This window comes from Equus asinus, chromosome 3 (genome assembly GCF_041296235.1).
Source record: "Equus asinus isolate D_3611 breed Donkey chromosome 3, EquAss-T2T_v2, whole genome shotgun sequence".
Taxonomy (NCBI): domain Eukaryota; kingdom Metazoa; phylum Chordata; class Mammalia; order Perissodactyla; family Equidae; genus Equus; species Equus asinus.
The window spans coordinates 161,922,887-161,939,498 of record NC_091792.1 but is presented as its reverse complement, the minus strand read 5'-3'; the positions used below and the strand labels follow the sequence as shown (position 1 = coordinate 161,939,498).

Here is a 16,612-nt window from a genome sequence, read left to right as displayed (position 1 = left end):
CTCTCCCACTTCCCTGCTGCCCTCAGCTCACCCGTGTGCCCCTCTAACCCCCCACCCCCACACCGAGGCTGGATGCCACCTGGTTGGCGGCCACAGCCACTGGTCCTCTTTTTGATCAAGTGAAGCGAAACCATGAAAATCTGTCACCTTGAGGGATTGGGTCTCTTCTGCCCTCTTCCCCTGGTTCGTGTCAGGTACTAGCCTGGGTAAGTGTGGGCTGTCCCCAGTGCTGGCCAGGGAGGCAGGCAGTGTCGACAAGGCCACCTGGCCAGCACACAAGGCCACACCTTCCACAGAGCACCTTCAGCAACAAAGGCCCTACGCCCTCTCCATCCACTCTCTCAGCTGTTCCAGAACTCAGGCAGAAAACAGGGTATCACTTCTTTTCCCTCAAAAACCCAAGCAGAAGCCTCCTAAATGTCCGTGAATAGGAAATTAGTTAAATAACTTATGGAACCTACACATAATGTAATTCTGTGCAGCCACTAAAAATACGAATGGGCAGGCTACAAAACGACGTGTGTCCTGTGGTCCTACTGTAGGATCGTTCACATCGACGTGTGTACAAAGAGCAAGCAGTCGGGGGGAAGGGGGCATCTTGCTTTATCAATAAACGCACCGCTCTTGGGAGGAAGCGGCGTTGGTGAGACAGGCCTGCGTCTACCCCACAGACTCGTCACCCCCAGGCGTCTTTGTGGTGGGGGAGGAGTGATCCTTTCTTTGTCTGTATTTCCAGCTCTCCAACAATGCATGTTTTCTTGTGTGACTATAACACGTTCTGTTTCAACTGAAGAACTGCCTCCTATCTGGTACTGACGCCCTGGGAACATGGGTCAGGCCCACCTGTGGCCCCTGGGGCTGACTTAGTGCCCCAGGCCCTTGCTGCTGATCCACCTCAGCCACCGCCGACTGGCCCACCTGGCTCTGACCAACCTCCTGCCTGGAGAGGGCACATTCTCCCTCTTGGCTGGCTTCTCCTGCCACTTCTGGCTGTGGATGAAACTCCACCCCACGGGAAGGGGCATCTGGGTTTCTCAATGGCTGCCCAAGGGGCTGGGAGCACCCCTGCAACTGTGGAGGGCTCATTCCCCATGGGGCAGACTCTGAGCAACGGGAAGCAGGAGACTGGAGAGAGAGAAAGTAGGTTCCCCTGGCTTCTCTGTGCACGTAGCCAAGAGGGAGCACCTGCTGAGCACCAGCTGTGTCTGCGGCTCCTCGAGAGCCAGGGCTCAGCTTGCTAACCTGGATTTGCTTCAGTTCCTCAACGTCTCACTTTCCACCCACCCTGTGCTGCTGCTTGGGATTGCATCTCCCTCGTAAAGGTGCGCGCCTAACCCACGCCCCAGGCTCTGTGTTCTAGGGAACATCCAGGACCAACAGCGACTCTGCTGCGTGACAAAATGCCCCAAAACTTAGTGGCTTAAACATTCATTTGCCTGTGATTCTGTGTGTCCCTCACTGGGGCTGGGCAGTTCTCTAGTCTTGCCTGAGGTCACATTGCAGCTGTGGTCAGCTGGCAGCTGGCTTGAGGCTAGATGGTCTAAGATGACCTTACTCTTAAGAAGTCTGGCAGCTGTGGCCAGCCCCTGGCTAGTTGGCCTAGGAGACCTCAGCTGCTTCACGCAGCCCCTCCCTTTCCCCTCCCTGTCCTGCCTGCCGCTGGGGGCTGGCCCATCAGAGACAATCAGTCATAAACCCCAAAAGTTGCCCTTGGGGACACCACAGATCTGGCTGGGATGGGGCCAGGGCCACCCAGACTGTCAGAAAGAACATGTGTTCTGCCTCTTGCCCCTGCCTCTGCCCTTGATGCTCTGTGCACCCATCTCAGGGACCACATGGTGCTGCCCTCTGGCCACATCCCCAGCAGAGAAGTGTAGTCCCATTAGCAGGTACACCTCCCCCCCATGCCAGGAGTCCTGACACATCAAGCCTGTCCTACAGAGAAGACAATCACAAAATACAAGTGAGGAAGTTCCAGTTTCTCCTACACTCCATTCCCTAAAGATCAAACACAGGCCTTGCTTCCTCTTCTTGGTCCAACCTCACCTTTTACCCAAGTTTCGGCTCCCCGACCAGATCAGCACAGAGCCCAGACAGGCAGCCACATCGCCCCCTCAGCCCTCTGCTCCCGGCTCTGCACCTCCTCCCTCCAGATGCCCTCTGACAACTTGGCCTCTGTTCTCTCCCACACCCCCAGCCTTCCCCTCCCCTCTCCCTGTCAGGCAGGGGGGCAGCCGTCCTCTGTGACTTGTTCTCAACAGGACCTCATGATGTACACTGCCCGTGCCACACGCTTTACAACGCCATTTCTCAGCTGCAAAACAACACAGCAAGATCCTTCCTGGCCAGAAACGAAAGAAGTCAGGAGACTGTCCTGAGGTCAGGCAGCTGGTAGGGGCAGAGGACAGAGCCAGGGCTGTGGGTGCACACCCCTACCTCAGCCCACACACCCCAGGCCCTGTCCTGGGGTTGGAGTCCGAGGCATCTCCCTGCCTCACCCCACCTCCCACGTTAGCATCTGTCCTTTCACAACCAGATGGCCAGGTAACACCTCTCCTGTCATCTCTCCAGCAAAACTCGTCCTAGGGAAGCAAAGGTCCTAACAGGTGCGTCCATTTCTCTGCACTGCAGGTTTCATGAGATTTCTGAATGTGGACTCCAATTTCCTCACCCCTTCCATCTCTTGCCTTTGCTCCTGACTGGTTAATTTTAATTTCAGAGCATAATGCTCCTTGCGAAATGCATCTTCTCCACAGTTTGGGACAAGAAACTAGAATTCTCTTCATGTAATAGCTATTTGAGACATATTCCTTGTTATAAATGGCTTCCAGGATGTGCTTGCTAATTTTAAAATTCCACATTATGATGAGGTAAAATTAATAGGAACCTAGCAAAGGAGCAATCCAATTTCTCCTCAATGTCCCTCAGGTTCATCTATGGAGAAGTTATCTGCTGTATCTGATGGGTCCTTGAACACAGGTATGCGTCACATGTGCAGCTCACAGGTGCACCACACAAGCATTCCTCACAGGTGTGTCACAGGGGCAGCTCACAGGCATACCTACCAAGTATATCTCAAAGATGTACTTCACAGGTTTACTCAGAGGTGCACCTCATAAGAGTACTTCGAGATACACCTCATGGTGTACCTTACAGGGGTACCTCAGGGGCACAATAGAGGCATACATCACAGATGTATCTCACAGGCTTATCTTACCAGCACACCTCACAGGTGTACCTTACAGGCTTATCTCACAGGTTTACCTCAAAGTTGTACCTCACAGATGTACCTCACAGGCATACCTCACAGGTATTCCTCAAGGAGTACCTTACAGGTGTCCTTCACAAGTGTATCTCATAGGCATACTTCGTAGGTGTATCTCAAGTCTGTACTACACATGAATATCTCACAGGTGCACTTCACAGGTGTGCCTCACAGGTGTGCCTCACAGACACACCTCAAAGATGTACACCAGGTGCATCTCACATGTGTACATCACAGGCACACCTCACAGGTGTACCACAAAATTGTACCTCAGGCACACCTCAAAGATGTACCCCAAGGTGTACCACACAGACATACCTCACAGGTGTCCCTCACAGGGGCATCTCACAGACACACCTGACAGGTGATCCTCACAGGGGATTAACTGCATCAAGAGTCCAACCCTCAGGCCCTGCTCAGGGGCCCCAGGCACCACCACTAGGTGTGTCAGGGAGTCAAATGAGGAAGGGGAAGGAGATGATACAGAATGTTGTTGAGCAGTTAGCCCTGGGCCCCACAGGTGAGGTAGTTGAGGCATTTACACGTGACCTTACTAGTCACCGGCCAAGGGCACCTCTGGGGGCGTTAACTCCTGGTGACTCTGCTCTGCAAGCACTGCAGGCTCAGAGGCAGGGAAACCCACAGGTAAAGAGACACAGGTGCCACAGGTGTGAGTCAGGCAGCACACGTGTTATGACAAGCTGTGTGTGGGTGCACCCTCACTCTGGGTCCCTTCTCTCCACCCGGTGCTCCCAGGTGACTGGCTGTGGCACAGTGGTGCCCCGAGCTCCTCAGCCAGCACCCTCCTCCACTCCCCACCCACTCTGCATGGAGCCCTCATCACTCCATGTACCCTGAACACGTCATGCCTCTGAGCCCACAGCCATGCTGCTCCCACTGCGGCCACCTCCCCTCACAGCTTCACCTGGGGGCCTCCCTGCCCCAATGGGGCTGCCCCATTCAGCACTCTCACGCCCATACCAGGTGAGCTTCACGCCTTCGCCCCGTTGTCCTCAGCCCTGCCAGGAAAAGGGAGGGCGAAGGAGAGAGCAGAGGAGGGCCCAGCTGACAGGAGCGAGCGAGCAGAAGCAGGAAGGGTGGGCCGCAGCACCGAGAGGGGGCATCAGGGTGGGGGTGAGCTGAGGATTTGAGACGTGTCCCACCAAAGACCCAGCTCCCCCGGGCCGCACAGCCAGATGGCTGCCTCATTGGCATTTCCCTCACATCCCAGCATGATTGGACTCCAGCTTAGAGCGTCTAGAGACAATACACTGGAAGTGCTCTGGAAGCTGTCAGGGGCTGGACTCAGGGAGAGGCGACCCACAGCCTGGCCCCAAACCCAAGCACCACAGCACCTGCTTCCCCCCACCCCCATCCCACTCTCCCTCATCTTCAGTCAGAAACTCACTATTTTTAGGAAAAGTGGGAGACCTCGGAGCAGATCCCTGAAAGGAATCTGCTGCGTGACTAAGCGGAGGCAGGAACGTCACAGCACAAGGGCCCATGCCCCGCGCTTGGCCAGCTGGGCCATTGTGGCCGGTGCAGCTGCAGGGAACCAGCCCGGAGCCCACGCAGAAGGTCCCCTGGAACCAAGACTTGTGCTGAGAAAACTTGTCTAAGCACAAGAGGCCACCCTGGCCCCACACTCACGCGTGTGCACACTTATACACGGACACACACTAACACACGCATACGCTTGCTCATACATGCATGCACAACTTTTTACCAGCTGAATGCAGTAAAAGTCAGAACCACACACAAACCTGCATCCTGGCCAAAACAGTGGTGACGATATAGACACTGGCAACCTGAGGAAGAAATGAAAAAACTGTAGGCTGTTTCCCTCAGTTGAGGGTCTGGATTATAGTTCCCGGTCCTTGGCGGGAGGGGTCTGGAGTCCTTCGGACTAAACCTTTCTGCTTCCATGCCTCTGCACACAGGACCAGTTGGCAGGGCTCCTGGCTCCTGCTTCAGAAGGTGAGCCCACCCAGTCTCTGCCGAGTGAAGTGAACAGCAGTTTACACCCCGAACCTCCCAGCAGTCCATCGGCACACACACATATGCACACACATGCACACCCAGCATGCATGAACACACATACCCAGCACACACACACATGTATGCATACACACACACACACACCCAGCATGCACATACACATCCATGCACACCCAGCATGCATGAACACACATACCCAGCACACACACACATGTATGCATACACACACACACACACCCAGCATGCACATACACATCCATGCACACCCAGCATGCATGAACACACATACCCAGCACACACACACATGTATGCATACACACACACACACACCCAGCATGCACATACACATCCATGCACACCCAGCATGCATGAACACACATACCCAGCACACACACACATGTATGCATACACACACACACACACCCAGCATGCACATACACATCCATGCACACCCAGCATGTGTGGACACACATACCCAGCACACACACACATGTATGCATACACACACACACACACACCCAGCATGCACATACACATCCATGCACACACACACATATACACACACACACACACCCAGCATGCTCATACACATCCATGCACACCCAGCATGCATGAACACACATACCCAGCACACACACACCCAGCATGCTCATACACATCCATGCACACCCAGCATGTGTGGACACACATACCCAGCACACACACACATGTATGCATACACACACACATGCACACCCAGCATGCACATACACATCCATGCACACCCAGCATGCATGAACACACATACCCAGCACACACACACATGTATGCATACACACACACACACACCCAGCATGCTCATACACATCCATGCACACCCAGCATGTGTGGACATGCACGGACATGTATGCATGTGCACACACATGCACACACATCTGCACACAGTCTCTTTTATGTGGAGTAAAGAGCCCTCCTGCATCAGGAGAGTCAGACAGACCTGGGTTGAGTCCTCCAGGTGTAATCCAACCTCTTTTTAATCACACCACGGCTCACAGAGAAGCTAATATCTGTGTGACACCCAGGGCAGATGGACAAGCCTCGGTGAGAAGCACCTGCTGCCATCTAGGCGTGACAGTCCCTTTGAGGCACAGATGCTCCGACACAGACCCATCTGTAAAACACGGCAGTGCCCACAGTGCAGTTTTGGACTCTGTGGGAGCAGAGGGTCTAGCAACATGAATAAAGGTGCCCAATAAGTAGGAGTGAGGCCAAGGAGAGATGTGTGGTGGGGGATCATTGAGGTGACTTCCAACAAGAGGTGCCAGCTCTTACCTGCAGCACTGCTGTGCCCTCAGGAGTCTGGTTCTCACTGCAGACCCCTCGCCTGTAAGACTGAGTGACCAGACTGCACCCCACCAGCAAAGAGAGGGGCAAGTCTGTGCGAACCCCCACCTCGTGGTCCCACCTCCACGCTGGGCACTGGCCACCTTCTTCCCTTCTCCCCACTTCTTTCTGTGGGGATGAGGCACAGAGCTGAACCCCGCATGACCTCTAGCACAGTCGGGGAGTTCCCCTCCTTGTCTGGAACAGGGCTGCATGTCCCCAAGGCAAGGCTGGTCTGGCCACCTCCCCAGCACGCCTGAGCCCAGGTCTGGGCACCCAGGAGATCCCAAATTCTCGGGCAGACCCCCAGGCAGAAAGGCTCATAGCGTCTGTGGGATTACCTCCTTCCCAGGTATCAAGTGCGAGGGCCTGGCTGCCGCCGCCCAGGACCTCTGCCACAGGCGGGAGCCCTAGAGTGGTATCCCTGCCCCCTTCCAGGGATCTGATTTTCCCAGGGGAGGTGCGAAGCTGGAGATCTACAGCAAGGGGGGCAGCGGTGGGTGAGTCAGCTGGTGCCCTCCCAGGACTCAGTAATCGTCACTAAGAAAGGCTTTGCTGATGACAGTGTTTGCTGGGAGTCCGTGTGTGCCTGGGGACTGGCGGCTTCTCCGAGGCAGCCAGCGGGACACCATGAGCCTCAGCGAGGAGCAGGTGCAGGACTTCCTCAACCAGAACCCCAGCTTCACGGACCAGTACTTTGGGAAGAAGCTGAGCCCAGAGAATGTGGCAGGTGCCCATGAGGACGGATGCCCAGCAGACTGCACCAGCTTCCGCGAGCTATGCCAGGTAGAAGAGAGCGCGGCCCTGTTCGAGCTGGTGCAGGACATGCAGGAAAGCGTGAACATGGAGCGGGTGGTCTTCAAGATCTTGCGACGCCTCTGCACCATCCTGCGTGCCGACCGCTGCAGCCTCTTCATGTACCGCCAGCGCAACGGCGTGGCTGAGCTCGCCACACGCTTGTTCAGTGTGCAGCCCGACAGCATCCTGGAGGACTGCTTGGTGCCCCCTGACTCTGAGATTGTCTTCCCACTGGACATTGGGGTCGTGGGCCATGTGGCTCAGACCAAGAAAACGGTGAACGTTGAGGATGTGACCGAGGTGGGTTCTGGACCACACCTCGTGGGGCGGGTGAGGGGTTCCCCTGGGCCCCATGGGACAGGTCAACCCACAGGCTGTGTGGGGACCCTCAGTTTTCGGGAAGGTGGCCGAGGGTGTGGGGGCTGACGAGTGGAATGGAGCCCAGTCGGAGCTCGCGGGAAGGAAGGAAGCCCTGAGGTAGCTGGGAGGGCGGCCTGGGAAGGCCCTGCTGTCCCCTTGACCCACGGCTCCCTGGACGGGGCATTGAGGAGGAAGGGGTCAGAGCAGGGGCTGTTGCCCCCAGAGCCCCAAGCTCACAACCCCATAGGAGACCACGCTGCTCACTGCGAGGGCAGCTTTGGGGGTTCAGGAGAAGCAGCGAGAGGCCAGGGCTGGTCCAGGGCAGGGCGGGGGGGTGGTGGACAGCAGTGCAGGAGCTGAGAGATTCAGGAGGACCAGTTCTTGTTGGGCAGGAAGGAGAGAGTGCCAGTGACCCTGCTGCGTGTGGCCCATGCACCAGGAGGACCGCTGTCCCCGGGGGGAAGAGTGTGGATGGGGTGGGGGAAGGTGATGTCAGTCTGGGATGCACTGAGTTTGAGGTGCCTGTCGGACGTGTGAAGGACAGAGGCCCCGAGGTGGACAAGGGGCTCTGGGGAGATGCAGCCCACGTCCTGCTCCTCTCCCTTCCCCGCCACCACCTCCAAGAGGGTCCAGCCTGGGAGCCGTGAGCTGGATCAGCCTCTTCCACTTCCCGTGAAGGAATCCAGAGGGGATCACCCAGTGGGTCAAGCCTCCTCCAAAGCAGCAGCTGTCCCTGTCCCTAGAGACAAGGGACAAGTGCCCGGCCCCCAGCTCCCGGCCCCTGGGAAGGAGGCAGCCGTGGCTCAAATCCTCTTAAACGTATCTGCTCTAAACAGGCTTCGGTCCAGCGACCTGGATATAGTAATCTCTGGGATTAGTTTCATCTTCACTTTCCTTTTAGGAAATGGGTCACACACGAATCAGAATATCAGGAGCACAAACTGCCAGGAAAACAGGAAACTCAGCAGTGGGGGGCGCTCTCCCTCTCTCCTCCACCATCCCCTTCTCTCTTCCTCCCTCCCCCTCTCTGTACCCCGTCCCCCTCCCTGCTTTTGTCCCCCTCTCTCTCTCTCCCTCTCTCTCTCCCCTCCTCCCCCAGCTACATCCTGTGCCCTCCCTTCTCTGAGTCTGGGATGGTCCTCTCAGCCCCCAGCCGCCACCCTCCTCCACCCAAAGCTGTGCTGTTAGTCTGGTGGTTGCTCTGAGGGTCTGGTTCAAACTACGTGGCTGTCCTAGCTCTTGTCTGCCCCTCAACGGCTGTTTCTCCCTGGGGACTTAGCTTCTCAGGACGCCTCCATCAGGACGGCCTCCTCTGAGGTCTCCCTGACTACCCAGCACCACCGACACCTCCTCTGTAGGACAGGAGTACCATGTTGGCCTCAATGCTCAGGGCCTCGCTGGGTCTTTTGTTTATCTCAGATGCAGTGGAACCAAGACTAGAGTCTAAATCAGCCAAAAAGCCCGTTTCCGTAAAGTGTGTCACAAAGCCCTAAGGGTTGCCAAGTGTCAGACTGCCAGGTTCACACATCAATTTACAGAGGGGAGGCTGAGGCAGAGAGGGCCTGTGCTCCACCTGAGGTGCCAGCAGCATCTGGGGGCGAGGGGGGTGGTCTTTGGAGAGCACTCTATGCCTGTGTAACAGGGAGCCCTCTCACATGGCAGAGACCACTGGTATGTCGTGGCAGGAGGGGGACTCCGCAGGGCTGTGATGTCACCCTACCACCCTTTTGCGGCTCCTAAGACCCTGGAGAGCTTGTGGCAAGGCAGCCGGGCAGAAGCCCCCAGAAGGCTCAGGGTAGGGACGTGGCTTGGCCACAGCCACCAAGACTCTGGACAGGACCAGACCCAAGTCCCGGCTCTGTGGTGGCCTCTGACACCCCCCAACCCAAATTGCAGTGGGCCCTGAGACACCTCCTCATGGGGGGGAGTCTCAACCCAGTCATGTAGACCGACCATTGTGGGGTTGATGGAAGCAGGAACATGGCTTTGTGGGGAAGCTCCTGGGAACCAGGTCTGGCCTTGCCAGGCAGGGACAGGCCAAGAGGTAGGTGGAGGCCTGAGGGATGCTGGGATGCTGGGTGAGTGATGACGTGGCTCTGGGCAGTGGGAGAGGAGAGTTGGAGGCACCGCTGTGTCTGCCTCAGATGTGCATTAGCAGCCCCCAGGTTGGTGGGAGGCAGGTCTGGTTCCAGGGTTTCCGGGAGCCCGAGCATCACCCACTGCCCACAGGGCTCTGGGGAGAGGGTCTGACTCAGCAGAGAAGCCGGGTGGGAACATTGATGTGGGGGACAGTGAAGTAGAAGCGACACAGGCAGGGAGCCCCAAGCCTCCCTCCTGGGGGACAGGCCTGAATGGGCACAGGATCAGGGCCCTCCCTCCTGCGGGACCCTAGCCCCTAGGTGACTCTGCTCTGAGAGCATGGCTCTGGCCAGAACCTGACCTTGACCTTCCAAAGTCTGGTCACCTTGCACTGAGGGTATGGTAGGGACTGGTGAGCTGGCTGCAGACATACCCCGAGGCTGCAGCCACAGACAGGGGGTGAAGGCCCAATGCTGTGAGAGTGGAGGGGGTGTCTGGCGTGGTGTGAGGGACCTGGGAGCAGTCAGGGCCCTGCAAGTTCGCAGTGGGAGCAGGGGACGTGTCTGCATGAGCACAGTAAGGAGAGACCAGGATGGAGCCAGGAGGCTGGGTGGTGTGGCCCGGAAGGCGGCACCAAGAGTGGCAGGTGCTGTGAAGCTGCCCAGAGAGGATGCAGGCAGGTGCTGTGAGTGCATGGACTCAGCCCCGAGCACCAAGGACACTGCCACACGTCGGCTCTGGGGCAAGAGTCCCTGGGTGCTCAGCTCCACTGCAGAAACCCAGGGCAGTGGCTGGGCCAGTGAACCTCAGCGGCCTTGCATAATGGGAGTCGGTGGCACGGCCAACGCCGCCACTGCTCGCGCCTGAGGATTGATGTTCCTTTGACAGCAGGAGCCACATGGCTGCAGGTGGCAGCTGCCTCTCAAGGAGTCGGGAGGGAGAAGAGTGGGCACCTGCTGCGTGCTCCCTTTTCAAGAACATCCACAGCTGCGCTTGCCCCCAGTAGTCTTCCTCTGACACCCTGCTGGGCAGCGGGTACAGCTTCCCTGGGCTGTGTGGGGGCTGAGCAATGGAGAAGGCGCCAGAAGTCATCTGGGGCCAGTTGCCCCACTGTCTGCCACAGCCCTGACCATCCCTGAGTAACCCTGAGAGAGTTCCTTTAGCCACAAAGAACAAAATAAAACGAAGGGGCCCTTGTTCAAGTTGACCGGTGAGCAGTGGGACACAGAGCCATCCCATCCCTGCCAGAGGCCATACAGCAGGAAGTCCAGAGCCCAGTCCAGGCCGTCTGACTCCAGACCGTCCACCGTGGCCACCACGCCGGCTCACTCTGGCGTCGTGTAAATGAGTGTCAGCACCGGATAGTCAGAGGACGAGGCCGGGTCACATCCACTCTGAGGGACAGAGTCCCAGGCACCAGGGGTCCTGGTCCAGGCAACCCTGGGTCACCTGGGCCAAGACAAAGCTCAGCTGATCTCTTCCCTGTAGAGACGAAACCAAAGAGCCCTTCAACCCGCCTGACCAGGAGAAGCCCCAGGGAGCCGCCGCGGGGGCCAGAGGCAGACAAAGGTCTATCATGGGGGCAACGACCCCGTGAGCAGACCCTGGCTGGAGCATAGCCCTGGAAGGCCTGGAGGGGCTAGTTCACAGGCCCTGGGGGTGTAGCAGACCCTCCCCCCCCAACTAGGGCTCACCTTTCATTCAGCCAACACTCATCTTTTGGGAAGAGCCTGAGGGGGCTGCCCCAGGGCGGCTGAAGGCAGAAGGGGATGGCAGCCTGGACCAGGAAGGGCCTGGGGACGGGCAGACAGGACAGACTCAAGAGGCGTCCAGGAGGCCGGCTCAGCCAGTGGCAACAGGTAGGGGAGGACCCAGTCTGTCCACAGCCTGGGCGGGGCGCTGGGCAGGAGGTGTCCATGAGGGCTCTACAGAGGCTGCAGGACAGGCCGCTGGCAGTGTCCTTGTGCTGCCTGAGATCCCGATGCCTAGGGCAGGGCCAGCTGGGGCTCAGCACTGGCCCGGGCTGCAGCCTCTGTGGAGCTTAGCCCCGACCCCGGGGCCAGGATGCCAGGGCCCCTGTGGCTGGGCTGCTCCCCTCACAGCCCAGGATCAGGAGGAGGCCCCCCAGACTCAGCCTTTCTCTCCAGATGCTAAGACAAGCACAGGAGCAGCAGGTGACCACACAGCAAGACCGTCTCTCTTCTCGCCCTTTGCCTTTCAGTGTCCCCACTTCAGCTCCTTCGCTGACGAGCTGACCGGCTATGTGACGAGGAATATCCTGGCCACCCCCGTCATGAACGGCAAAGACGTTGTGGCTGTGATCATGGCTGTGAACAAGCTCGATGGCCCGTGTTTCACAAGTGAGGACGAAGACGTGAGTGTCAGGGAGCCCTCTGTGTGTGCGTGCATGTGTGTGCGGGCTGCCTACCATCCGAGTGCTCGCCTGGTGGGGCATGCGTGTCTGCTGCTGTCTGTGTGTTCCTCTCCAAGGCCCGGCGCCAGGCTCGTCTGCATCTGCATCTTCCACGCAGCCGCGTGCATCTTCATGCGCCCAGGCCTGTGTGTGCCAGTCCACGGCCCGGCTGTGCAGTGTGTGCAGCCCCTCCTCCTGGCCACCGGGTGTCTCTTCCACAAGTGTGCACCTGGCACTCATTTGAAAGCCGGGTTCTTAACTCCTGGCGTTACAACTCCTATTTCAGGTTTTCTTGAAGTATCTGAATTTTGGCACGTTAAACCTGAAGATCTACCACTTGAGCTACCTCCACAACTGTGAGACACGCCGAGGCCAGGTACGTCTGCCAGCCTCCCAGGGCTCCGAGCCGAGCCGTGGCGCAGAGCTGTGTGTGTCCAGGCGCCCACCCCATCTGGATAAGGACAGCGGTGCTGTGACCACCTGGGCGCGTCCAGGGCCAGCAGCTCCAGGGGGAGGGTCCATGGCTTTTGTGGGTGCGGGTGTGGTGCTGTGAGCATGCCGAGCTGCAGGCACGGAGGCCATGACGGGACATTCTGCGCGCCAGAACCGTGGGAGGCTCATCTGGCTCCCTGTCTGCTCACGGCCTTGCCCTCCAGCCCACAGGGTCTGAGCACCTGCGAACACTGAGGGCACTGCCCTGCTTAGAAGCTGCTCACGCTCTCTTTGGAAGGAGCTGGGCTGGATTATGAGTGGACAATGGGAAGAGGGACCCACCCCTTGGTGCTAAGCCCTCGGTGGATTTAGCCCCCAGCTACACTGAGAGCCGTCAGTTCCAGGGCTGGAAGCTGCTTCCCCCCGAGCTGGGAGGTGTGGGGACCTGGTGGAGGCAGGTGAGACCTTGTGTTGTGGGAACAGGTGCGGAGCTGATGGGCCCCTCGGCAGAGTGCGGGTCCCTCCAGGTCCTCCTGCCTCCGAGTCCCGGCCCATGGGAGCCTGGATAAACAGTGAGTGGACTGGGAGAGGAGGCCAAAGGCAGCTCCTCTCACTCTGGGCCTGGGGAAAGCTGCACAAGACGTGGCCTCTGGGCTGAACCTCAGAGGACATCAGTGGTGACCTGGTCCCTCCACACCGTCACCACCTTCTGTTCTGTCTGCGAAGTTGTCTGCGTGTTGGTTGCCTGCTGCTCCTGCGCCTATCTTAGCATGCGGAGACAAAGGCTGAGTCTGGGGGCCTCCCCTGACCCATGGGCTGCGAAAGGAGCAGCCTGGGTGGGCAGTCTTGGGGCAACCCAAGCCCCCTGAGGGTCTCCTGGCCGCAGGCTGGCCCTGCTGATAGGCACCTGTGATAAACCCCTCCAGGAGGGCTACCTCCCTGGGGCCAGGGCCGTGTGGGGCTGAAGCCACAGCCCAAGGAGGACGAGGCCCCCGTCCTGGCGCTCGCAGTGTGGCCCATGCAGAAGGGGTGGTGAGGACACTTGAGGGAGAGGATGGGCGAGAGGGTGCCCAGGGCAGAGGGAAGGGTGTGGCCAGGGCCTGAGGCCGTGGAGGAGCTGACAGCCAGCAGCCAGCGGGACTGCAGCGTAGGGGCTGAGCAGGGGCCGCCGAGCGGTCAGGCAGGGCTCAGGGCCAGGCTGGGGAGAAGCTGAAGGACTGAGATGGGCAGATGCGGCTCTACACTGGGTGGACGGTGCTCTTCAGAAGGAAGTCGCTATGAGCCCTGTCCTGTAGGGGCATTTGTCTCTTCTCACCCGTTTCCTAATTTACGCAGTCACTTGTTTGTACCAGTCTGGACTCGTGGGTGTTTCTCACGCTTGGGTTATAATCCAGCATGACTTCACTGATTCTGTTGCTCAGCTTGTTGCCTGTGTTGCCTCAGTTCCCTGCCTCATCGACTCCAGCCTTCGGGTTGTTCTTTATTTGATCAGTTAGTGAGTTTGGGGGGTTTTGTTCAACCTTACTCTCTGGAACTACATGATGCTCCAGGCTCATTTACGTATTTCCTGCCCAGCCTGGAGTCAGCCATTCCTCAAGGAACCCTGGCTGCTCTTATTGGAGAATGGTCTTAGAAGCCAAGATGTGGGTGCTGGGTGTGCTCTTTCTCTGGGGTATCCTAGCATCTAGGCCCTCTGAGCCAACAGAGCAAAGAGATAGACGTGTGCACACTAGCCTGAGCATACACCGATCTATAATTATTTCTACATCAAACCAACTGTGTCTACATTAAGTTGAACACAAGTTCTTGCTGATGTCCCCAACTCTAATTCATCGCCACATGGATCATTCTGGCCTCCTCCCCTTGCTGGTACATAATTTCCACTCCAACAGCAAAGCACGTGGCTCTCATCATCCCATAACCCTTTACTTAATTGTTCAGTTCCAGGACACGTGTACAGCAATGCCAGGATTGCTAACCTGTGTCCCAATGGGAGGCGACTTTGTCAACAGAGCACACTGCTGTGTGCAGTTGCTTGTACCGTTACTCTTACAGACTCCTCATTCCAAAACACCTAGGTCAGCACCTTTTTCTCCACCCGCTCAGTGAGGCAGCTCATGCATTTTAATGCAGTTAGATTGTCTTGTCAGAGTCTGCGTTCTTTCTTGGAGTCCCCCCACTACTAAATGCTTCTTTAGTTGCATATATCAGGTTCATTTTTTGTGCTGCAGATTTTAACAGGTTTTGACAAGTGTGTCACGACATGCATCCACCATTGTTGTTTGGTGCTCTTGAGTGGATTCCAGTTCCTAGCGACCCAGGAGACAGCAGAGTAGAATGCTGTCCAGTCTTTTTGCACCATCCTCTCATCTTCTGGTGGTATGTCAGACCATGCTTCACTGCTATTCATAACCAGTTTTTCATGGCCAATTTTTTTGGAAGTGGGAGGCCAGGTCCTTCTTCCTAGTCTGTCTTAGTCTGGAAGCTCTGCTGAAACATGTCCACCTGCTGGCGTGTGAATACTGGTAGCATAGCTTTCAGCATCACAACAACATGCAGACGCCACAGCGTGGTGTGGTTCTCTGACTGGAAACGGACCCAGGCCGTGGTGGTGAGAGCACGAAATCTTAACCACTAGACCACCAGGTTTGACTATATCCACCATTAAAATATCATAAAGAATAATTTCACTGCCCTAAAAGTCTCCTATGCGCCACCCGTTTATCCCTCCACACTCTACCTCCACCAAACCCCCAGCAATCACTGATTATTTTACTGTCTCTGTAGTTTTCCTTTTCCAGAATGTCATAGAGTTGGAATCGTACAGTGTGTGTAGCCTTTTCAGATTGGCTTCTTTCACTTAGTAATATGCATTTAAGGTTCCTTCATGGCTTGATAGCTCATTTCTTTTTATTGATGAATAATATTCCACTGTCTGGATGGACCACAGTTTATTCATTCAGCTGTGGAAGAACATCTTGATTGTTTCCAGTTTGGGCAATTATGAATAAAACTTCTATAAACATTTGTTTACAGGTTTTTGTGTGGACATAAGTTTTCAATTCAGTTGAGTAAATACCAACGGGTGCAGTTGCTGGATAATATGGTATGCCTATGTTTAATTTTGTAAGAAATTGCCAAAAAGTGGCTGTGCCATTTTACATTCCTGTCCTTTCGCTCTGCATCCTCACCAGCTTTTGGTATTGTCAGTTATTTAGATTTTAGTCATTCTAATAGGTGTATTTCATTAGTGTTTTCATTTACAATTCCCTAATGACAAATCATGTTGAGCATCTTTTCATATACTTATTTGCCATTTGTATATCTTATCCTTTGGTGAGGTGTCTGTTCAGATCTTTTGCCCATTTTTAAATTAGATTGTCTATTTTCTTATTTTTAGTTTTAAAAGATTTTTGTAAAGTTTGAATACAAATCCTTTAGCAGATATGTATTTTGCCAATATTTTGTCCAGAGGTGTAGTTTGTCTTTTCATTCTCTTAACAATGCGTTTGGTAAAAACAGAAGTTTTAAATTTTAATAAAGTCCAACTTATACATTTGTCCTTCATGAATTATACTTGGGCGTTGTATTTTGAAACTCATCACCAAACCCAAGGTCACCTAGATTTTTCCTTGTCATCTTCTAGAAGTTTTGCAGTTTTTTGTTTTACACTTAGGTCTAAATTAATCTTTGTGAAAGCTGTTAGGTCGGTTCTAGATGCTCTTTTTGTAAATGGAGGTCCAATTTTCCCAACAGCATTTAGTGAAAAGACTAGCCTTTCTCCACTGAATTGCCTTTGCTCCTTTGTCAAACTACAGTTGACTATATTTGTATGAACCTATTTCTGTGCTCTCTATTCTGTTCCGTTGGTCTAAGTGTCTATTTTTTCACCAATACCATACTGT

At 55.7% G+C, this 16,612-nt stretch overlaps 1 protein-coding gene across 3 annotated transcripts in view; it reads left to right on the top strand.

Moving 5' to 3' along the window:
- The first annotated feature begins 7,165 nt into the window (after positions 1 to 7,165).
- Positions 7,166 to 16,612, top strand: part of PDE6B (phosphodiesterase 6B) — a 35,198-nt gene continuing 25,751 nt past the window's right edge. Inside the window, exons 1-3 of one of the 3 annotated variants that reach the window (XM_070506435.1) lie at positions 7,166 to 7,723; positions 12,084 to 12,236; positions 12,562 to 12,651. In XM_070506435.1, coding sequence (XP_070362536.1) covers positions 7,184 to 7,723; positions 12,084 to 12,236; positions 12,562 to 12,651 — 783 coding nt within the window. In that variant the 5' untranslated portion in view covers positions 7,166 to 7,183. The remainder of the gene's footprint in view (positions 7,724 to 12,083; positions 12,237 to 12,561; positions 12,652 to 16,612) is intronic. The other 2 variants (XM_014832197.3, XM_014832196.3) reach the window with 2 other exon arrangements.